At 37.9% G+C, this 25213-nt stretch overlaps 1 protein-coding gene across 3 annotated transcripts; it reads right to left on the minus strand.

The window, feature by feature from the left end:
• Nucleotides 1-1093: 1093 nt before the first annotated feature.
• On the minus strand, nt 1094-25213 carry AZI2 (5-azacytidine induced 2). 3 transcript variants are annotated; one of them, XM_054646518.2, is made up of 8 exons: nt 24954-25213; nt 16423-16652; nt 13835-13960; nt 13415-13514; nt 11623-11771; nt 9116-9177; nt 6277-6392; nt 1094-3472 (listed from the first exon to the last, which is right to left on the minus strand). In XM_054646518.2, the coding sequence occupies exons 2-8, from the start codon at nt 16645-16647 to the stop codon at nt 3084-3086; spliced, it is 1167 nt and encodes a 388-aa protein (XP_054502493.2). In that variant the 5' UTR covers nt 16648-16652; nt 24954-25213; the 3' UTR covers nt 1094-3083. The 3 variants fall into 3 exon arrangements, with proteins under 3 accessions (XP_054502493.2, XP_077033138.1, XP_054502410.2); XM_077177023.1 differs by lacking the exon at nt 24954-25213 and adding an exon at nt 24846-24929; XM_054646435.2 differs by lacking the exon at nt 24954-25213 and adding an exon at nt 24701-24837.

Raw genomic sequence — 25213 nt, forward strand, 5'->3', positions numbered from 1 at the left:
TAAAAATACTTATCAGACTTTAAAAATACTTAATACTTTACTTAAAAATAACCAAACAGTACAAGTTTACATGTAAGTTATTAGAAGGTTCATTCAACTCACCAAATACCAAAGTACATATTCATCAGGTTGCTATTTGCTCATTTAAAAGTGCAAAGCAACAACCTCCTCCTGCCCCAAAAGCTGGCTTTCATCTCTTAAATTAAAAATTGTCAATTTGGTGGAGGTTTTATAATGTTCAAAGTTTGCATTAAAGTTAACATTTTCTTGGGGTCATTTAACATAATTATTTCAGAACATAGGGCCTTACTATATGCAGTTTTGCAGTTTTACTGTTTTATGTAACACATGCACGCTAACACCAGAACCCTGTTATTACAGCTACTTCTCCATATAATTTGCTGTCACTGATGAAAAGATTTCACTTCTGAAAATAGAAAAGGCACTGTAAGCCACTAGTGGCATGGATTTAAATGACTTTTCCATCTTCAGTCAAAATCTGATTTTAAGCTTCAGACCCAACAGATGCTTCACAAGCCAGCGAGCTCCCAAGCGACTCTGAGTCTGGGGAACTTCCTCTTCAAATGTTACAGCCTGGACATGGCAGTGAGTGATTGGATTGGAAATGCTGCCTGCAGCAAACTCTCTGACATCAGTCCCTCTTCTCCCTAGTTAGCAGCAGCACTCCTGAAGTCCCTCTCATCAAACATTGCTGCTCCCTTCTCCACCCTGGGAAGGAGCACAGAATATAAAACCAAGGGTCAAATGCAAAACCTGGAAATTCTCAGGCTCTGCACAGAAAAATCTTAATTTTAATTTCATACAGGACAGGACAGGCTGACTGGGAACCTTTTGACACAAGTAGTCAAAGGTAACTAAATGCTTCAGGTTTCAACATCCAGGAGGATAATTCTCCCAGAAGATGCTGAAGCAGGCTACAGCAGATGGCTGGTTTTTTTTCCTTCAGTCAAAGCAATGAACCTCAAATCTAATTGCTTGTATTTGGAATAACAGTTATACACAATAAAGGAATTAAAACTTCAGGAAAAAATTTTGTGCCAAATACAGAAAGGAGATTTGTTAGTGAAACCAATTTCAAACAAAAATAAATTTATTTAATATCTTACACAGTAGAATTCCTTCATTGCACAGATCATATTAATGCCTGTTGAATATTACATTCCTTAATAAAAAACCTCTGTAATACTGAGGTGGGGGACCCCAAAAGTAAACTACATTAGAACTAGGTACCATATAGCTTATGCAGCCACATAAGAAATGTTTTCTTTGTTATTACATAGGTAGTTGGTTCTATCAGCTAAAGCCTAGTGACTTGGATTTGTTTTATGCATATTGGATTTTGTTCTATTACTTTCCAAGAGATTGTACTCCCCTGAGTCAGCTGTGTTCATTGGTCAGAATAAATTCCAGCATCTGACACCATTTCCATTAATCACAGACAAGCCAGTATACGTGAGCAAGATAATAGAAAGATAAAAACAATATCTGGTGAATGGGAAACATTGTTTATGTATGCTGTTTGTACTACAGGAGAAGGTATCTGGAAGGCATTTTTTTTTGCCTTTGATAGACAGAGTGAAAGATGGGCTCTGTCTGAAGTACTTACTGTGCAGGGGAGGGTGTCTGGAACCACAGAGATCACGTAGCACCCTCCTAACACTTCTACAGCCCATCATTACTATGGCTGTGCTACTGCCAGAGCTTCCCCATGTATTTGCAAGCCATCTTAAGATAATTAGCTACTAAACAGCTGTGAAATTAATTTTTATTACTTTGATGTTAAGCTGGATCTGTGAAGCTGAATAGTTCACCAACCCACACATTTGTAAATAGCATATTCAGTATTAAATATCTTCCTGCCCATTACAAGTTAGGTATCATGGATCTACAATACAATGCATTTTTCTTCCACTTTTTGAGCAGTCAAGACATTTCACTTAACCCTGTTGTATTACGCCAGATATGAAGCAGAGAATTTTGCAGAAAAAAAAACAAAACCAAAACATAAATGATATTTGTCTAGAAACAGTTCATGGCCTTAAGAGGAAAAAAAATAATGAAAAAGTAGTGCTTAGACACCCATAATCTATAAAGCAGGTAGCTGGAATTCCAGTAGCTCTGGTTCTCAGTGATATACTAAAGACACCACAAAAATACTTATTTTTGTCTATCAACAATGCAACAACACCAAGTCTGATTAAATTAAGGCTTTGTTTCTTTAACAAAAGAAAAATTAGTAGCCTTCACCACCACAGGAATGAAGAGTCAGAGTTGTGGTGCTGTGCAAAGGAGGCACAATATGGAAAACTGCACTGTGAGCTCGCTGGGTCTGTGGCAGCACTGCTGCAGTTACAGCAGCTTCCACTGAGGGAAACAAGCTGAACCTCCAGGATTCACAGTGGGCAGCAGCAGCTTTACTTACGGTCCTTCACCATTCTCAGTCAAGCCCTAAATGAGGCAATCGAAACAGCATAGCCTAAGGGTGGTTCTTCTCCTGCCACTCTTTCATATAAATCAAGGTTGGAAAAAAAAAAAAAACCAAACTCACCTTTCTTAGTTACATATTACAGAAAAATGCACTTACAAACCAGAGGAGTCAAAGCAAATTGAAAGGAGGAAGGAAGATTTCATATTATCCTTATTCTGAAAAAGAACACTGTCAAAATATAAGCTCAGAGCTGGTTCAAGTTCTAACACTGGATACCAAGTATTTTCTTGATAACATACAAATAGCAAACAGATACAGAACTGGATTATTTTGTTTTATTCCACAAACTCACTTTTCATTGTAACCTTTAGCAAATGTATGTCATTTGCAGTACAAGACTATCTAGGCCCCATGCTAGATTTCTTTGTATTTACATTATACCAGCACAGCTTTAACATCAAGGAACTCACTCCTGATTTACAGCAGAGGAAGACTAGGCCTTCTGATTTGGAACTAGAATTAAAAATAAAGAAAGAACATTTCAAGCAATTTGTTTTCTCTCCTTAAAAGTTCGAGCATTAAGGTGCCTATTCAGAATCACTCCAAAAATGCCTCAGTTCATTCTAAAAATTGTTTAACTCTTGTGCAGACAGTTTTGATTACACTGATCCAGGTAATCTGCTGGACAGTTTAACAAAGTTGGATTATTTTTCATTTCCCAAAACATATTCTCATTGGGCTTTGGAGGACTAGGGAATACCCAGGAATTATCTTCCAGAGAGCTCTTTCCGTAGGAATGGTGTTCCTGAAACATTTTGCTGTCAGCTGGAATTGGTCTCTCATCTGTCCAAGCCTGTAGGGTCACCCTTTCTGATGGGACACAGGCATCTCTCAGCAGAGGGGGAGACACAGCATTGCCGAGGGCTTTATCATTTTGTGACAGGTTTTTATAGACTACCCCAGATGTCAAATTCACCTTTGAAATGTTCAAGTCAACACATTGCACTGGTGCAGTACAGGCAGCTGAAGGAAGAAGATAAAAAAAAGATTTTAAAATTACATTGTCTAATGCATTTTTCATGTACCCCAAATGTACTACAGTCTAGCAGGGATGTTAAACACAGTTTCTTAAAGCCACAAGTTTTTGGACCATATTCAGTAACTACTTGAAATCTAAAAACAACATACTACCCTCACCAGTCTCAAGATGAACCCAAAATCCTGAAATCACAATGTCTAAAACACACCCAACTCCAAGGATACCTCCCAACTCCCATTTCAACAGAAATAAACTGATTGATCTTTCTGACCAGACTGAAATGAATGCTGAAACAGAGACCATTTTCACATGCTTGAAGAAATCACCCAGATGCAGAAGACTGAATGCTACTCCCTATTCTACTGATTCTTTAACAAGCTGTGTTCTTGTGCCATCCAGAACCCAAATTCTCACTGCCCATGAAGCAGTAAGAGGGAAATGTGTGGTGTTCACAGGTTCTCTTGTCTGACTTTCAAAAGTAAACTGACAGACTGCAATGCTCAGCTGTGTGGTATTACAGAGGAGTTTTAAACTGTTAGGCAGGGGGAGGATTTTGAAACAGAACAGGATCTACCTGAAATGGAAGAGCTGTACCTTCAACACACATCTGAACATACGGCCAAATACAAGCAGGTCATTTTGTTTTGTAGTGATAATGTACATAAACATGTAATCAGAGTAGATTAATGCCTCCTGAGTTAAAACTCACATCTTACATAGAGTTTTCTAGAGCAGCTGTTAATCTTGAGCATGAATTGTAATTTTTAACTTTTGTTCTTCAGGGCCAGAAAAAGAAGCTGGTATCTTGGTCAAAGAATACAACTTCTGTTTGTCACAATAAATTAAAATTTGTGGATGTCAGCCCAAACCACCTTCCAATACCATGGGCATCATGTCTGAAAGACATGCTAAGGCACGGGATTTGGCATTTTTGTGCTGGCAGGTGTAAAAAGCAATTAGAGGCCTACAGACCTTTAGAAGTTCAAGAAAAATTGAATCCACTGAAAAGAGATTAAAAATGTACCAAAAAAAATCCCCAAAACTCCCAAAAAAAACCAACTAAAAACACACAAAAAATCAACAACAACAAAAAAAAACAAACAAGAAAAAAATAAACAAAAAACCCCACAAGCACCCATTTGTTGAAAATTCCTCCGTACATCACACACATAAAACGCCTCTCTACATTCTAAGTAGAATCCACATGTTAACTGATACAGTTCATGTCCCACACAAAGTAATGAACACGTGTTCTGCAGAATTAATGCACCTCTTACAGACAATGGCAGCTGGTCTGTAAATGCCAAAAGTCGGTACTAGAGGTATTGGAAGTGGAAGGCTTCAGTCAATTGTACCCATATTTTGCATAAGCCAAGACTTGTCTATAAATATAAGCAAAGATACATCTGCATTGCATTCATAAGTGTGGCTGATGACCAAGATCAGACCTGTGCACTCTCACATACTTCTGAAAAATTACTGAAAAAAGTTTACAGATGAAAAGGCAGAAGTCCACTGTTTCCTGATCAATCAAGAATGCCTTCTGTGGCTGTGGATGAACAACTGCTTAAGAACTGCAGAAAATGAGTTTCTTCACCAAGGAGGAGAGAAAAATAAGTAGTTGTGTAGTGGCAAGACAGGTAACTCCAAATTAAAAGGACATAAAGACTGTATATGATCACATCAAACCTTGACAGATCTAAGATTATTTAGACTCATTCAGTTCCCAGTTTCTCTGCTGCAGTTATTTGACAAACATGTTTTAGAATTGTAGGAACACAGACTCACCTGGTAATAATATGGCCAAGTCTACAAAATGTGTTGACAGTTTGTATCAGCCAAGTACCAGAGACAAAGTGATCATTAGTCACTGCTGACCACAAAGGCAGGGACTGCTCGGGAGGTGAATCCTGTCATTACCTCACTGAGCTGTTTAGAAACAAAATGTCTTGATCTGGTAATGGACAGGGACATCAGAGACTGTCACCAGTACATTCTAACCAAGTGCACTGTCTTCCACCAGTATTCTGAGCACAGTAAAGATCACAATTGAAGTGAGCAGAAAACAAAGGAAATTAACTCTTTACCACAGTTTATTTGCCTGATAGTCTAGCATAGCATTTGTCTTGAGAAAAACATATGTATGGAACTGAAGAACTGTCTGATGAAGTGCTCACAGAAAATTTAAATACTTTATGTGAAAAATATTTAACCCTTAAAATTATTTAAGGCAGTTTTGTTTCCCCAGTATTCTGACATTCAGAAAATGTCACACTGTGTAGCATTTTGTTAAAAAAGAAAACTTTTCTGAATAAAATATAAAGAAGTAGGGAATCATAAGGAATTTCAGTCTTTTAAAGTCTGATTTTAAAATGTTGCAAATTTAGTACTTCTTATATTCTGTACTGGGAAAAAAAGACTGCATTTGCAAAAAAGATTTTTTCCCTCCTAATATGAAGTAGTTGTGGTAAAAGGTCAAATACAAGTAAACTTAACACCTCAGCCTTGTGCACATAAGCAACACTTGACTGAGAAAAAAGCCACAAGGGGAACAGAATACAGTACTGAAGAAAAAACACATCAGCAACACCTTTATGTGTGAAGTTGACCAGTATGAGACAGAAGCAAAAGCAGAAAATGGGGAAGCTGGAACCATAATACAGTCTAGCTTATCAACTTCAATTGATGAGATTCTGATAAGATATGATAGCTGGTTTATTTTTAAAATGCTACAGCTTGCATCAATGGTTTGTGTTTGTAAGGTCTGTTACTGCCAACACTGACTTGCCTTTCTTGACTCCTGGTGGGTTCCTTTTCAGTTTTCGTAGGATCTCAGCTTGCTTGTCAGTCACTACACGCAAATTGGACATTTCTCTCTTCAGGTCCCAATATGTTTGTTGCAAACTTTCAAAACAAAAATTTATTACAAGTTAAATATTGCTGCCTCTAAAGCAGCCTATCAACATGCCTATCAAGTGTTAACTGTTAATAAATTTTTTTGCAAATTTTATTGGAGTACCATAATTGTAACTGTACTGAACAGTACTGAGAACTACCTTAAACGGATGGATATAATTTGATTCTTGCCTACTGCAATATACAATGCATTATATATTGACATACTAGGTAATAATAATAATTTCAACTCTCCAAAGGAAAGAAATATGAAGCTGACTTTTCATTTCAGCATCTGAAACGAAGCATCTTCCAGTAAGATTTGTCATCTCAAAGGAATACTTTATTTAAAGTGACACCAGGTTATAAAAAAGGCAGAATGTTAACTCTGAATACCTTTCAATAAATGACCACATACCCCAACACATATTAGGAGCCTAGTAATATTGATTGATTTTAATTTCAAATAATCAAAAACCAGTATTTGAGTCTTATACCATGCACACTGCTACACTGAATTCAGACTAAATACCCGAGACCCAAACTGAGCATACACACAGAGTCCAATCTAAAATATAAACCACATTCTTTCATATTCAAGGCCTCCAATTTATGTTAATACACTGCCTGATCAGACAGTGTAAAAAATAGTGTTCCAATTAATTCTCTAAAACAGCATAATACAAGAAACATATTTAGCAACAGCAGCACTGTTCCAACACTGATGTTTCAGGTTAATAACTGGTAAGAAAATTAAAAGGGGGAAAAAAAAAAGTCAGCATTACCATATGTTTCTTGGTAAAATTTCTAGCAAAGGCTCACTGAATATATCATTTATGTTGATTAATAATTAACTTAGTGTTCAAAGACATAAGGATGCAGTTACTTAAACATGAATGCAATGATTTAATGCTTTTTTAATGATTAACATTCTACCAAAACACATTTATTGAAGACAAATATAATGGATGAGAGTTTCCAGAATTTTTTCTTCCTTGCTACATTCAATAAAGGCATTTATTTCAAAACAGCTCAATATCTCAAGCTACTGAGATGAGTAAGAATTAATAAGCTTTATAACTGTATGTAACACTATCTTTCAAAAATAGCAATATAGCATCACTCCTGCATGAAATATCAAGCACAAATGTGTTCAAAATCACTCTGAGAAGTGGCTATTATGCAAGTCAACACTGAGAGAGTTCTCTTAAAACAAGAAATTGAACTTCTATCCACAGAAATACTTCCCCAGAATACACAAGTTCAGATGCATAAAGTTCTGTTAAAGAACACAGGAAGGTGTTATTTTAATAAATAATGTGTTAAGTGTCAGCAGTTCTGACTAATAGGAAGTTAAAATTTTCAGAATTGATATTTCAAGAAGTTCCGCTAAACCTGTGGCCTTCCTACTGCAGACTCCTTCTGGCTCTTTCAACTCTTAAGAGCTGACAACTTAATTTAAAAGCTGATGTGGCAATCACACTTCCTTAATTCTCATGTTTTGGTCTAAAAAATAAGATCAAAAACTTTGGTTATGTCAAACCAGAATTGTCCAATATTTAACACAGAAGTGGCAAATACAGGGACAGCTCAAATATCTGCCACCAACCAGAAGCAAAGTGCTTGGATTGTTTAAAATGCATTTAGCAGTTTTACAAGCATCTTGCAAAGGGCTGCAGGTACCAGAATTCCACCTAAATCACATGCAACTGATTTTGTTTTTGTGGATACTGGCCTAGAATCCCATTGCAAAGCCTATTTTTCAAGGAATTTGTAATTGAAAACCAAGGATTCCCTGTGCCTGGAACTCTCTGCCTTCTAACATGTGATATGAACCTTCACTATGACAGCCTGTTTAAATGTACAGCAAATTAGATTTGCACACTGAGAATTTAAAGTCAGATTTGCAGGCTGCTCACAAATATGAAGTAACTAGTTTCCAGAAAGTTAATTAGGTGCAAATGTCTCCATTTCCTACAAAAAGCAGGACTGCTTGCTACAACAAATGTTTCTCATAGGAGGTTTTTCAAGTGTTTTCTCCACAGATTTTTGGATGGGCTTACATATTTATGACACGTTTAGTATTTCTATTACAATAAACACCATAAAATCCATATGCTATTTTAGATGGCTGCCACCTGAGCACCACTTGATGGAATAAATCTGCTCTGATCAGTAATTATTTGATCAAATGATCAGTTCAATCAGAGTGGTGATCAAAGAGATAACTGCTGTGTGTTGAGAGAACATCTATTATCAGGTGTGTGAGGCTGACAGCGAAGTTCCAGGAGGAACCACAGGAATAAGTATCCAGTCAAGGTGAAAGGACAAAGTGTGATTTGTGTGTAGTGTGTGCATTGTTAGCCTCACTGCACCAGAGAACAGGTGATGGGAAGTGTCTGTATGTTCTCTTTCAGTGGCTGAAAAGTCTCTTCAACACCCAAGGAAGCACCAAGGCCCATTGCACTAAAGCCTGGCAATGTGAAGGGCTGCTCTTCCCTCTGGTGGAAAAAGCTGTAAGTGCACCAACAGGCATAACTACATAAATATTCATCATCTGGAACTACAAACACGACAAAGGAAAAAAATGTACAATGATCTTGCTAAATAACTATACCTAGACTTTCAGTGAAATTATGTAACTTGAAATAATACACCTAAAGAGTCAGCAAAAGTAATTTACTTGTTCAAACAACTGTCCCTCAGTAAACTGAAAATAAAGTATTTCATACCTCTGGATGTCTTGCCTTTGAAGGTGGTCTCCATGTAATGGATTTTTCTCTTGAGCCTGGTCCTGCATAACAGAGTGAAGGGAAGACAGAGAATGAATGAACATGATTTCAGATCTTCTCTCTCAAACAACGGCAGTGAAACTCCAATTTGCCTAATACTGAAATTCACAAGTAAGGTAATCTTCATTTGTGTTAGCTGCAGTGGGTTTCAAAAGTGGGTTTCAATTCTACTAAGAATTTCCACTTAGAAATGCTTAAACTACCTACTTATACGAAGGCATTGCTCAGCCACCTCCATACTCTTCTTTCTTAAAACAGCTGAACTCTCAGAATTAGAGATTGTTTAAAAAGCAGAAATTGAGAAAGACTTTTCATGTCCATTCAAGAAAGTAATCAGTCTTTTTTTTTTTTCCTTCTTTCTCTGTCACAGTATATAAAGAACCTTAACTTAAAGGAAGCTGTTTCAGTGTAGATTTACTTCCCCAAGTTACTTTTATAACAGAACATAATTTATCTCTTCAGTCTGAAAGCCTACTTTCAAATTGCACATATAGGCAGTCACACTGAATTTACCAGGATTGTTTAACAAATCAAACATTGGACTCACTTTGTTAGCTGTGCTTCTATTAGACCCTCACTTGTGATGAGCTCCCTCACTTTCATATCCCTTCTTTCCATGTTCCCTTCCTATCATTCCCTCTAGCCAAAGCTGTTGTAGGGATTTGATCCCTTTACAGTGGCTTTAAGACAGGCTGCACATATTTCAAGCAACTTGTCAATGTACACAGTGCATGAACTACAATGTAAAACTTGAGTAAGAATATCTAAAAGAACAGAAAAATAGAGGTACACTTGCCTAAGGTAGAAAACATTTGAAAACACGTTTTCCTGTTTTCATTTTCATTATTACTTACTTTCATTACATATTAGCTAAACTAACTAATGTAATGAAAATAAGTAAAAATGAAAATACCAGCTGAGCTGAAATAATGCTGATTTGTCATTGCCCATTGATCACACTTGACTGTATTTCACCTGACAGATTTTCCCCCCCTGAGCTTTATCACCATCTCCCAAAGATTTAAATTCATAGCATAAAAAAGTTGCACTGTATTACCCCATATTTGAAAACATGCACTTTATTTCCTGTATTAAGCAGTTACCAGGATCAAGAAGAAATTGTATTAAAGACAAGCAAAAAAAACAACAACCCCCCCCAAACCAATGTAACAAAACCTCCCAAAACAAAACAAAAAGCTGTTCCCTGTATTTGCTCTGTGCAACAAAAGCTGCTGGCATAAACATTATTTAAACAGTGTCACATGCAGTATTCCTTACAAATGCTATTTTAGTCTGTTCTCTCTGACATCATTCACTCTCACAATACAATCTGCAATTATTTATGCAGCTGTTACTCTGTTCTAGAGTTACCCGAAGACACCAGAACTTCACACAGGTTACAGCAAGCCTTCAGATTTACAAGTTATTGAAAACACCTGAAACAGCTCCAGACCCAAGTGAAACAACCAACAGTAAGGGAAATTAACAAAACACCTCACATGCTTTATCTCCACCTAGTGGAAAAACTGCAGACTCACGCAAATGCTGTGTGATTCCAGATTACATAATCATCATTATTAATGACCATAAGGAATGTAAAACAGTCTGCCTCCTCAAACAATCACATTTAAATGTTTTACATTCACTGTGTGACTTCAGTGTGACTGCAGAGTCCTAGAGACTGGCACTGTACCTTTCATCAAAGATAAGATGGAAAGCACAAAGAATGCACTAGACAATAACTTACTGCTTTTTGTTACTGGGATCTTAATTTTCTTTTTGAGATCCTAACAATGCCTAGGTTACAAAATATGTCCCTCAGAACAGATATTTGTCCCAGAAATGGCAGGGAAGGATGCCAAAAGAGGAATTTTGCTGACAAGCTTCATGCAACTACCCTAAAGAAAAGTGCCATACCTCCTTAAACAAAGTTCATGACATCTTTAAACATTAGCATCCTGTTGCTTTAAAAAAAAAAAAATAGAGGCCAGCTTTTGCCTAAACTTTCTTAGCAGCTCAGGTTACACAAAACTTCAGTGGCTACTTATAAAAAATCATACAGCTTTATTTTCTGTTGTTATATGGGCAATGGCTGGGAAATCTCACCTGTATAGAATCATAGAATATCTGGAGTTAGAAGTGACCTGTAAGGATTAAGTTCAGCTCCCTGCTCACTGCAGTACTACCTAAAGCTAAACTTTCTAATTAAGAGTGTTATCCAGACACTTTTTAAATTTGGACAGACTTGATGCCATGAACACCTCCCTGAGAAGCCTGTCCCTATTTCCAAGAAGAATGACAGTCTATGAAAGATTTAAAGGTTAATTTTACCAAGATATTAATATGTCACTCATATAGACTTCCTCTTTTTGTTAACCCTTGATTTTGTTTGACCTTGGGATTTAAAACTAAGCATTAATACAAAAATTCCTTAAAAACTAAGGTACCTTCTGCTTGGAATTTTGCAACTCCTTCCTGAGACTGTTGCACTCTTCCTTGAGTTTTTCTAGATCCTGTTCCAGACTATGCACTTTCAGGTCACTGTTCAGCTTCTCTAATTCCCAGTTAGCTGGAGTACAATTCAGACTTTTTATCACTGTAAAGAAGACAAGCAAGACAATTAGATTCCAATCTCAGTCCAAAGAACATAATTCAATATGCAAGATCCTCTTCAATCAGCCCATGCCTTACAAAAACATTGTATTCTGAAGAAACTGGAGTCTATGGCAACAGGGAAATATAACACTGGCAATGCTGTTGGCATTATTGGCCTATTTTCTGGGTTTAAAGCTTGGAGCCCTACTTTCTAGGAATGCACTGGACATTTGACACTGAGAAAAAGGAAGTACTAGCATAAAAAGGCACTGGAAATAAAAAAATCAATTTATGGCAAATACACATATGCCAACTTGCATACTTCTTACATGCTTTGAAAACATCAGTCTTTGTGCCCTCAGATTTGTATTATTACATCACTTACCATTAAGTTTTCCCCAAGTTTAACATCAAGAAGTTCCACACAGAACAACAAAAGATACAATCCAAACAAAGGGGGAAAGCATAAAAGTTACACATATCTTGTTAGACTGAAGCAATTCACATGGTAAGAAGCAACCTAAGCTGATGCTACCATCAGATCAGTAGCAGGGCATTAGTGAGACAGCAAGAAAAGAAGGAACATGACAGGAAGAAACCCCACAAGTCTTTAATTGCGTGGTACACTTATTTCCAGAATTAATAGTTTAAACAGCCTTAAGTTACACTGATTCTTTTTTTTTTAAAGCAAGGTACCTAGAGTCCACTTATGAGTAAAACTGAATTACAAACAAGTAAATCATCACATTTTCAGAGCTCTCCTTACAAACCCTGCAATTCTTACTGCCTGAAATGATGACATCCTCAACAGTGATACTAGCAGTACCTGCAATTTGTTTTTCTAGGTTTAAACATTTGTGCAATTGAAGTAGTGCATTTCATACATGTTTAAGGTCCTCTTGGATAGTAATGAAATTCATGCACAGCCATACTCAAAAGTGCCTTTCAAATGACTGCATTTGTACAGACTCTGAAGTCAGTCCATACTCTATACAGATGGCATCTTCTTGTACCTAAATTAATCAAGGGGATTTTTCCTTCCATGGTGTTTTGTTTTAGGCATCTATCACATACAGAGCACTCTTGACTACTGCAGCAAGAGATGCTGGATTTGGGCTTTTGGAATTGCCAGGATATAGTGTTATTTTCTCCTTCCTCTTTTCACCAGGCTCTCTACAACCAACATCTTTCTATTTTTCCTCATTTCCCAGCCAGCTAAGTAACTGTTGGCAACTGCAGCACAACATCCTCTTGTATTTGTCGTGTCCAACAGCGAGACAAAGCAATATACTGGACCCTCTGCAGGTGCCAGAGGAAGTGGGATTGACTGAATGATCCTTATACTTGACCAGGCCTCTGCTCTGCTCTGAGGAAAAGGTGGTGGGGACCAGAGATGCACATGACCCAGCTTATAAACTGTTAGGTGGTGCCCATTTCTCAAATTTGCAAATCACCTAGGGTGGGAGAACACAACAGCCTCAGAATGTATATGTCACCATTCACGAGAATGAAGACAAGTTCAAAGTACCTCACTGCTGTTGATACCTCTCTTACTTTGCCCCCATATAAGGTTAAGCCTCTTCATGCCCCTGAGGCCACTATGGCTCCTCAACATACCCTAAGATGAAGTAACCAAATGCATACCTTGCTGAGTTTCCACTTCAGTTCTTAGTTGTAACAGCTCTACTTCTTTAGATTGCAACTGTTCGTTCAAGTTTTTCAAGGATTCCGCACTTTCTTTTGCCTATTTTCAGAGGAGAGAAAAACCCCAACCCAAAATAATTTGTGAAGCATTTTTCTATCATGTCAGACAATTCAGTATTTTAGAACAAATACAACAACAAAAAATACTGTTTTGATTTTTTTAGCATTATTCTAGCCCAGTAATAAAACTGAGGTACACTAAATTGTTATTTCTACAGAAAGTATTGTCATATACTTTAAAAGAGTGATAAAACCAACACCACAGATCTTAAGAATATAAAGTTCATTCTAGAGTAAACATGTACTAACTATGCAGTGCTGATAAAGCAAGCACTGAAGCCATGACTTAAAAAGGCACACCATTTTTTCCAGTTTGCTTTTCAGATGGTCACGGTCGATGCAGGCCTCTCGATAGGCTTGGTAGGCCTTATTGACTTGTTCCCGCCCAACTGAGCTGCATTCCTCTTCCGCCCGGGAGCCAAGCACCTGAACATTCAACACACAGGACAAGTGAGAAGTTTTGTATGCTGGGAACTGAAAAATTTTAAGCCTGCCATATTAATCTAACAGCTTTTCCTTTTTTTTCAGTTTAGATAACAAACTAATCAAATACACTGATATGGGTCAAAGTTTTTTACTAAAGTGCAGCAAAGGCTGTCTACAGATTCTGAAATCTCTCACAATACTTAATGCTCACTAATTTATAGAATCATAGAGCAGTTTGAGTTGGAAGAGGACATTTAAAAGCTCATCTAATCCAACCCCCCTGCCATCGACAGGGACACTTTCCAGTAGACTGCTTATGAGTTCACTCCTATGAGTACTTAAAAACCATTCATAAATTATCATTACTCCCACTGACAATCCCTTAGTCATATTTTTTCCAGGCTCCAAAAAAATGTAAATGTAAATGCTTTTTGAAAAAGGAGTTTTAAGCATATAAATGCACAACACACAGAAAGTTCAAAGGAAGCCAAACATAATTTCCTAAATGCCTCATAATGTAAATAAAGATTCTTTTTCAGTGTATTTATGTACAAAAAGCCAAAGCAGAATAATTTTAGAAATATCTATTAACTTTGAGATTACCACCATCTTACTGCCTGCTATGGCAAAAGACAAGCAAGGCAGAATAACCACTACTCACTGGATTGCTAGAAAAAGGGGAACAGAGTTAAAATATATTCAGTGTTTTTAATAAGATAGAAAGAAGTCTTACATCAAATTATATCCATTCATATAAAAAGTTCTTGCTTTAATTAAGTATTGCATTTTCCTTTTCATTCTTTTTATCCTGCACACTTCCTTTATGTGTACCTCTTGGAGATATTCACAACCGATTTTCACATATTTTCTTAAAAAATAGGAGTCACACACAAAAAATTACTAAAACAAAGCATCGACACTCACATATCTACCTTAAATATCTCCTCTAGAAAGTGTTTGCTTGAAAGAAAGTATGGGAAAACAGGCCACAAAGATAGGAAGCTCCTGCCCCTTTGCCTTTTTTTTTGTATGTGTATGACTCCTTTTAAGTTTTGTCCTTTATATTTTCTCCCCCTCCTAAAGCTACTCAAATAGAACACAAGCCTTAATAAGCTTTCTGGAAGTTTCCATGCACATTGAAATGACAGACTCCAAAGGGGTAACTCCCCATATATTTTTTAAGCATATAGGTACATTAGCTATTGACAAAGACTGGAAGTCACTAACAGCCTTGGCCTTCTCAGTACCCCTCCCTCATCAAACATTTTAGTGGTATTCACATATGAAAAAGTTTTCTCTACAGAAAACAAAGCAGCATCTTTAAGAGAATTAAACTAAACCCAGCCAAACCAAAACACACAAGACAAAAGGAATTGTCAAGGTCAAATTCTGTTTATTGTGATTCTGAGTAACAACATAAAAGATGTTACACTCAGCATGGTTCAGGTCTAAAGCTCTATTCCTATTCCCAACATCCCCCTAAACCTTATATAAAGACAGTCTTGAGACAGTTTTCCTTTTCGAGAAAAACTCAATCCAGCCTTCACCAAGAATTCCCAAATAGGTGTCTCAAAGCTGTGCCAAGTGTGACTCAAGTTCTTCATTCCAATGCCACAAAATAATACATACTTGGAAAGCTTTTAAGAGTCAGTAGCACAGTAAGGAGAAAGTCCTAAAAATGTCTTAGGTCTAATACTAGGATCTATCTTTGCATCTTATATAAGAAAGCAACCTATCAAAGTCAAGAACTTCTGCAGAACAAAGACACTCGGTGCTGAACAATGGATGTACATCTTATCATGGCATTCTTTACCTGGAGAGAAAAACCTGTGCCCTGGTCAAATTTTAGCTTTAATGAACATCAGGTTCATTAACACTGGTTTATGGCCATAAGAAACTGCCTATAAAACAAATTCCAATATTCATTTACATTTCAGAATTACTGCATCAAAAGCCAGCCAGCCAACATCTATGTTAGGCATAGAGGCTGTGATTAGCTAGACCTAGCTGGATATTCTTGCCAACCAATTTTTCCTTATCATTTTGGTATGCTCAAGGGTCTTTTGATAGACAATTCCTGGATTCTGATAATTTACAAGCTTTGCACCACACTGTTCAACAGTACCGTATCACACATGCCCAAGCTAATAAACACCATGAAGTGGCACCCAAACTACAGTGACAAATTCTATGCAATTACACATGTGTCTGAATCAGCCCCGCCTTTGCACTGCATCATATATGTGCCCAGTGAGAATCAAAAATGCCAGTATGACACAACTACACTACCAGAGGAACAAACTGCATTTCACTTAAATAAATAAAACAATTTATAAAAACTTTTTAACATGGAAATTATTTCAAGTATATACATTTCAAATCCTTAACCCTCTTCTCTGGCATCCAGCCAGGAGCAAAAAAGAAGCTGCTACCAGAAACTGGTATATCAACTATTTTCTTACCTTCTCTTCTAAAATTCTCACTTTTTTTTTTAAGAAGGAGTTCTCCTTCTCTGTCTCTTTCAGTCGTTTCTTGATATCTTCATATGCAGTGACAAGTGCAAAGTGTGAGGCAACAGACTCATCTCCACTATAGGATGGAACAGGAATATCGCTGTCTCTCTTGTGAGCATTGTCTGCTTTTTCATGGTTCAAAATACAGATGTCATCCTCTACCAACTCCTCCATGACAGCTGTTAAAAAGACAGATATAAGTGCTAAGTTTTCACAAAGACAAATTCATCAAAGAGTCTGAAAACCTTCCAAAATAATACTGCAGGGTGTTTCTGTCTAAGTATGACAAGACAAGACTGAATAATCAGGAAGTATCTTAATGTCACAGAAAAATCTTGAAATCCATGTCACCTTGAAAATACACTGTTTAGAAAAGACACATTTCACCGTTACTTGATATAAATATTTTGAGTACCTATCAGATGTATGAACCCTCAAATTCATTTTTATTAAGTCTTAACACCAATGTAGAATTTGGCTGGTACCAACTATCTGGACTCCAAAGGAATATTATATCAGAACTCTTGCAAGCCAGCACTGAGCAGTAAAAGAGTACAGTTCCAACAAATCAACTAACTCCTGTGGTTCCTAAGCACAAGTGCCAAAGCCTCTTTATTTTTGAATGCAAATACTTATATTTTTCTGAAACTTTAAAGCAGATTCTTAAATTACACTTGTATTTGTCCTTAAAGAGACTGCATGAGTAGCTATTCTTTCCCTGGTCACAGTAGAAAACCTCCTTCTGAACAATTACAGTAATTTTTGACTGAAAATATGATGAGAATGAAAACATGCACAGTAACATGACCTGCCTCAGTATGTGTAGAGAAAACTGACAATAATCTGATCATTAGTAAAGTGTCACTCTAAAATACCAGGCAGATCCACATGAATGACAAATGCAAAGTAGATGTTACACTGAGTTTTTGTTACAACCGATGTCATTCAGGCACAGCAAAACATTCAATAAGAAAATATAATCTTAAAGAAATTCTATATATTTTCTTGAGCAATAGGTCTCAATGGAAAACCCCCAAAAGCATTTGCCTTAAGAGTTACAAGTTATCTTGAACAACTTTTGGGGTTTATTTAAAAACAAGCCAACCTCCAAAATGCAAAAACAACCAACCAAAACCAGACACATCTCATTTAGTTATGAACATGGAGATTACTTGTATTCCTATGCAGTACTATGAAATGCTACAAAGTGCCTGATAATACACTGCCCTTTAAACAAACTAGTGATGTGACTTCTACAAAAAGCAGACTTTTATTTTTTCCCCTTCAACAAATCCTTAGTTTCCTGATGATTAGCTAATGAACCAACAGAAATGCTGGAATGAAAGAACTGAGCGTAATGAAGACAGCTTTTTGTACTGCAGGAAAAACTTCAACAGAAAACTAACTTGATCAGCAGAACTTTGCAGAAAAGGCAGGCATTAGTGAAAAAAAAACCCACAGTCACAACTGCTGCTTCTACTGTGCATTTGCTATTTGAATTCAAACAAAACTTCCATGTGTTTATAGATTACAAGAAGTAAAGGCCTGGAGCTTGTCTGTATGGTCAAATTTCTCTCACCATGCTGGAAAGCTTTCAGAGTGCAGCATTATGAAGAGCTGTAGTACAGCTACTGCTGAACAATAGTGCTGTTATCACATTTGTCTCAATTTGCTCCAAGCCAGTTAGACAACATGATAAAAAAACTGTGACAGCTCATTTCTACTAAATAAGACAGCAGTGGAGTTTTTCAACAGTGAAAAAAGACAAGAATACTACAAACCAAAGCTGAACTCGTTTTAATGGTTATGATCAGGAGGTGAATGGATGCCTTGCATGTTGTTTGATGCATTCTGACAAAAAAAGGTAGCCTAAGCTTCCCTTGCTTGTTGTTCTGCCTTGAATATTCTGTGATTTCTGTGATATTTAAGTAGAAAGAACCCTGCAAGAAAGCTTTGCTTCCTTTTCATTGTAAGCACAGTATCACTCCATGCACAAGGTGACCTTGACCAAAAGCACCACATCATGGAAACTGCATTAACTGACTGAAGGAATTGCTCATTTTGTCTTCCAAGATGAGCATAACATACCAGCTTATCCTCCCCCATTTCACCAAAGGCTCTGCAAGTCTTGTCACCCATCTCATCAAATTCCCAAGAGCTTGCCTTCTCAAGGCAACACATCTCCTTTTCTCGGAACACTTGACTCAAATGTCATTAAAGAAGTGTCACAGCTTATCATTATCTCTCAAAGAAAGCAGCAGATTTGTGACCTTGTACATAGCACAGATCTTTGTCCCCATGCTTTCCTATAGCTCCTAAACCTAAGCACCATACATTCCCTATTTCTTGCACACATCAGTGCTACCAGGAGATGGCAATGTGGGAAAACAGGACCATGTTTATTCTGCATTTTGTTAACTAAAAGTGCCTTTATGAGCCTCCAAGAGAGAAACACCTTCCAAATAAAACTCAGTATACACGAATATATTTTATAAATACAAGTACACACCTAACCTGCACCTGTTAGGAAGACCAGCTACTCTAACATTTTTTTACTTGAAAGATCTCATTTAGTTTATAGGATTATTCAACTCTGGTTTTCTGACGCTGCTCTCTAAGCCAGAACTGGAGATTATTTAGAAGAGAAGCATTTAATTCCATATAATTCAAAGGGACTTTGTTTGCATGCTTTTCTAAATTTCTACACTGAAGATAACAGTTCCCAAAAATCCAATATACACATTTTTGACCAACTGTATTGCATACTAAGTGATGACAAGCTGCCATTAAACAGTTCATGATCAGCAGTACTATAAAAGGCCATGGTGAAATGCACAGCTCACCCAGCTTTTTTTGCTGTCAGGATAGACAAAAACCCTCAGTATAGAAAAAGAAATGTCTGTAAGAAATCCCCAACTCCAGATGTAGTCTTTGATTTCACCCAAGGACAGGAATCAAAATTTAGATGCCCCAGAACTGTATTACCTCATCTTAAAAATATGAACTGACAGCAACAATCAAATAGGTGTTTTGATTATAACACAGGTTATAGCTCCTCAAATCTGGAAGAAGGATGCCAGAAGGTCTTTCAGGATGGTTCACCAAGTCCTGCCATGGACTTCTGCCCTGCTTTAATCTGTTTGACTTCTCCTAATTCAAAGTCACATTCGTATGCACTGCTGAAAATGTCTCAGAGCTGAAACTCTGAACCACCTGAGTGAACACTGACCTCTCTGGAGCTGCAATTCATGAGGTAATCTGTCCTACAGTAACCGGTTCAAGTGAAAGATTTCTCACTAAAATATTTGAAGTAATTTACCAACAAGTTAATGTCTCTGAATACAACTGATGTCCATCTCAGCCTCCTTAAGGCAAACTTCACAATCCCATTTACCACACATCCCATCCCAAGAAAGGTCTTCTTAATACTTTTTACTCCCTTTACTTCAGCACAGTAGCTAAGTGTTTTGCCTGTGATAAATATATTTCATTTACACTTTAGAATGATCTGCACACAAAACAGCCTACTTAAAAGGACTTTAATCTTTATGTCCAAAATGAAATACATTAAATGAGTACCAGTACTACTGTTTGTATTAATTAACTACTGTTTAAAAGCCTACAAACAAAAAACCCAACCTGAAGACACTGTTGATAGGAAACAGCATTAAGTTCTAGCAGGACTAATTATGCTCCCTGTTTATAAGCAAATGAGTTTGAAGAGGTGGCACCACCTAAGTTTTCTTTCACACAATGTGAAGAACAGAAGAACTAACAGGAACCACTTCTGTTGCTCAACATAGGTTATAGAACAGCTTTGATTCAATACACTGAATATTTTGAGCAAAATAATGTTTTCCCATATCTTACTAATGCTTGGCAGAAACATTGCTTTTCTCTTTAAAGAGCTTTAGGAACACTAGTCATTAACACCATGGGAGGCCGTTAAATATAAAACACATTCTACATATGAGGAACATGGGATGCAGAGGCTCTAATAGCAAACAGACCACTGCACAAACAGAGCTCTGTAGTTTGAAATGCTAATCTTATTCTCGGATCAGAAGGAGAGACAGTAAAAGCAGGATTACATTAAATTTTTCCCAGTATGAAGCAGATTCTCATTTTGGCCTAACAGTTGATTTGAAAGAGAATAAAACAGTTCTGAAAATATTTCCAAATATCAAATGCAAATAATTTCAAGATGGTTGTTTTCCTGTTTGCCTTCCAGACTTGAAGGGTTTGACTTCCTAATGGTAATATGAACAGTTTCCAGCTGTTGATAACAACAGCATAATTTTTGTACGGATTTATCTTGCCTTACACAGAGAAGGGTATACATAAATGTGTGTAACCATAATAAAACCCTTTAAATTCAAGAAATGCCTTTGAACCAAAGGAATCCTGAGTGAGCATGTTACAACCTTCACCTTAATTTCAGAAAAGCTGTACTGTTTTTTTTTCCCTTTTTTTAAAAGACACTTCAGCACAGCAAGGAATAGTACAGAATTCCCACAGCCAGCATCAAAAACTCAACACAGTACTTGGAGCATATGACACAAGATGTTAAAACAAGCAAGACTTCCAGTCTCTTTAAGTATCCATCACTTTGCACCTCTCCTTCAGAAATCTTAGGTTCTCTTTGATTCCAGTTGTGAACAGACTGTTCTACAGAGAAAGGCATCACTTTTTACACAAACTTGCTCCATTTAAGAGTAATAAAAATTCTCACACGCACACCCACATCTCAGCAGCTGCTGCTCTGGCCACTGCTCATCCTTCCGTATGGCCAAAGTCCACAGGGCCAGCGCCCTCCCAGCAAGTCCCTGAGCACAGGGGCACAGCCCAGTGTACTGGGTGCTCCTTCAGAAACACGTCAGCATGGGAGCTGCATCACACCTCCAGAGCACTTTCGTTTTATTGCCTTCAGGAAATGGAAACTCACTGTCTCTGAGTTCACAAACCAGATCACTGTAGCTCATCTATCCTGAACATCTGGGTAAGCTACAAAAGCCAAGTAAAATCTCCTTAGGTACAACAGGCAATTTTTTTCAATCTCAAGGTTTTTACAATAAATAATCTACTCTCACAAGGACCAGAAAAGCAATAAACAGCCCATTTTATTACAAAAGCGCTCAATAAATTTTACTTTCTCTGAACAGTGTCAGACTCCAGTACCTCCACTGCTAATTTGCAAACCTTATGCATCCTCAGCGTAAGGTATTTAATCTGCTTTTCTGTGAATGCTGTCACAATAATCACTCTCCCTGACAACTATCTGAAAAGGGGGAAAATAAAAACCCAGGAGTAGGAATCAATAAAATATTATCCTTTCAGCATCATGTAATCCTGTTTATTAAACTATTACATTTAATGTTGAAAGTAATTAAAAGCAGTACTGTCAAACAAACCTAAGTAGGACCAAAATGGCTTTTGGCTGTTAAACATTTCTAGCACCAAATATAAGTATCTTGAAAGGTTATTGAAACCCTTCTTTTGCTGTTCATTCATTCCCGTTTCAAAACGTTTATACGGAATAACTATTTCCAAAAGTTTAGAGGATTTGTTTTGGATTTTTTTTTTATATCTTCCTTTGTAAACCAAACAGCAGGTCCTACCTCCCAATCACAAGTTTCCTTCTATCCAATTAAATAGATTAATTACAATTCAATAAGTTCACAAGTTCAGTGATAAGCCTTTTTGTGATTGTATTAACTTTTAATTTAAGTGGAAATGTGCCTCACCTGTTACAGCTACTGGAAGGCAAGTGAGTCTCACCGATGGCCCTTGGTCATCCTGCAACTCACTAACACAACATCTGTAGGTTTCCAAGACACAAATGGACAGGATGCCAGCAAATCTGATTCAGGCTCCCTTTTACAAGGGGACCACATGATCTTGCCAGGTCCTTTTCAACTTGGGCTGTCTTCTAAAATTCTATATTCAGATTTATATGGCAGAATTTCAGACAAACCTGGTAATTTGAACCTAAGTTCCACTTAACAGCTTCTAAGTGGATGACTTCGAATATTCAAGCCATTTATGCTTCACTTACCCTCTCAAGCTTAATTTCTTCTCCCCAAAGGTCCTGTCAAATTTTACTTGCATCTACAGTTTCATACACTAAGAACTCCACATAAAACATTGTATAATCATGTGAATTAGTTAATTAATGCAAGTATAGTATAAACATTTAGCAAAAACCTAAGATTGAGTCCAAAGTGAACCATGGATAATGGACACAAGTGTGGAGTTCAGCAAAACTCCCCACTGACTTCTACCAAGCTGGTCCCTATCCTGACCCCTTTGTTACTCCTAGCATTGCCATCTTAGCAAACTGGATCTCATTATCACTGTTTTATTCAATATGGACTGTCAGACTTACCCTGTCTAGAAAATCCCTGTGAAAGAATGAAAACATATATCAAAAGGTAAACCCACACTGCATTTTATCCTGTTTCCTTCTACATGCTCTCTTTTTTTTCTTCAAATTCTGTTCTAAAGAAAGCATATGAATAGCATGTGCAGTGACAGGGGAGTTTCCACTTTCCTAAGTAGGCAACCCACATTTAACATTTTATATGCACAATCTCCAATTCAATGCATCTATTGAAATAATACAAACAAATTTTACTGCATTGGCAACTCTATGATTTTCCAATGCTGTGAGATGAAATTATTCTATTTCTCTGCCCTGAGTACACTAAGTAGTTTGTTCATATATTTGACCAATAATTTTCACGCTTTCCCCACCTTTTGAGTGTCACATATAAAAGATATACAGAAAACCAAAGTAGAATACTTGCTGAAATTTAGGCAATCTTAAAACTATCTCTCATTTATTACCTATTTTTGCTGCACAAAGATATCACTTCACCCTCTTTGCTCTTGAAAAACTTTTTACTATTTAATTTTCATTGTAAAACATAACCTAGCTAGCACTTGGGTAATGGTCACCTCACACATTTCTAAACTACAAATGCAGCAAACAAGGTTCTGAATAATTATAAATTTTAGCAAAAAATACGGGTGTTGGGAGTGAGAAGGTGGCTAAACCCTTCATATAGTCTAATTTAGAGTTCAGTGAACCAGTGTTTTCTGCCTTCTGACTTCACTGAAATTTTAGATGAAAAAATTCTGCTTAAAATTTGAGGCAATAATCATCTACTTAAGCTATAGGGCAATTATCTGATAAACACTTATAAAAAAAGTGCTGTTATTAAACAGCAATTATTCAAAGAACAAAAAGTAGTCATAATCTTAGATTTCTTCTGGTTTCTACAGCAATTCTAGTAGAATTACTAAAACTCTAAAATAGATGTTGGAACAGATAACTTGGATTATTTGCAGCAGAAGCATGTGATCATACACCACTATCCAGGAAATGAAAGTTCCCATAGCCGTAACAACATGTCCCAGAAAACTGTCTCAGAAGAGAAACTGACCTTTGGAGTCCAGAGCAGACTTTACTGTCCTAGCAATAATTCTCCCCTAACTCCACTTTTTCCAGAGTCTGTTTCCAGCACACTGATTTTACTGCATACATACAGTGAAAGGGAGTGGGCTAATGAAAGGATTCCTTAAGAAACAAAAAACTCCTAAAAGCACTCACTGGAACAGTTGACACTCACTTCTAAGTTGCTAGGGGACCAATTCATTTAAGGAGATAAGGGTATTTTCCCTACCAGGTGAAACAGCAGAATTTCAAGAGGCAATTTTTTATAAGTGTAAAGCACCAGTAGCATACACAACTACCTCAATGCTCATCTACACTTCCTTCTTCCAAACTAACACGGCGTGCAGCACCTGTATTCCTGCCAGCTCCAATATTCCATCATGTTTCTGTTTTCACACCCGTAGTTTGCTCATTTCCTTTGCCAGATTGCTCTGTACCAAGGCACAAACGGCAGCTCCAAGAACCCACGCAGTTTTTCAACTTGATTAGAGGCAGCTTTGTAACCAGGCTAACAGCCTGCCCGAGGCCCAAGCCCAGCTTGCTGGCAGCACCTGTAAGCCTTGCTCACCCTCCTGCCACAGTATGACCCCTTATTCCGGCCAAGTGCGACTGGGCAGGGACATGGCACAAGACCGACAGGCTGCCCCTTCTGAAACTCGGGAAGTTCCAGTTCAACATGAGGAAGAACTTTATATGAAGGAGGCAGAGCACTGAAACAGGCTGACCAGGGACGGCGTGGAGTCTCCCTCTCTGGAGTCATTCAAAACCCACCTGCACACATTCCTGTGTCACCTGTAACCTGCTCGAGGTGACCCTGCCTCGGCACCGGGACTGGACTAGATATCCCTTCCAACCCTCACAATTCTGGGCTTCTATGAGGACGACTCTATTTTAAGGAGAGAAACGAAAGACCAGCCTCCTTTCCCAGGGAGAGTCGCTCCTCTTCCACGGGGCACGAAGCTTCCCGGCAGCGGGGGGAGCCCCGGCCGGGGCCGCCCCGCGTTCCCTCCGCGCCGGGACCAACCTGTCCGGGCCCCGCTCGGCCGGGCGGGTCAGCGGCGGGCGCTCAGCTCGGCGGGGAGGCAGCGCCGCCCCTCGCGGTCTCCGCTCGGGCCCCCTCGGGCGCCCATCGCCCCCAGCCCACCGGCCCGGCCGCGCTTTCGGCCTCCGCCACCGCGGGGAATTCCCGGGGCTGGGCGCCGCCCCCGCCGCCTTCGAGGAAGTCAACAAACGCCGCTCCCGGTCCCCGCCAACGGGCGAGCGCCGCTCCCGGAAGGAGAGAGG

Source organism: Agelaius phoeniceus, chromosome 1, assembly GCF_051311805.1.
Source record: "Agelaius phoeniceus isolate bAgePho1 chromosome 1, bAgePho1.hap1, whole genome shotgun sequence".
In the NCBI taxonomy this organism is placed as follows: Eukaryota; Metazoa; Chordata; class Aves; order Passeriformes; family Icteridae; genus Agelaius; species Agelaius phoeniceus.

Bases quoted from the DNA above. Each gene is read 5' to 3' on its own strand.
- AZI2 (XM_054646435.2), bottom strand. The intron at 13,515-13,834 runs GTGTGCCTTTTT...CTCTGAAAATAG, and splicing joins AAAGCAAACTGGAAAAAATG to GCAAAAGAAAGTGCGGAATC. The intron at 9,178-11,622 runs GTACCTTAGTTT...TCTGTTATGCAG, and splicing joins TGCAAAATTCCAAGCAGAAG to GACCAGGCTCAAGAGAAAAA.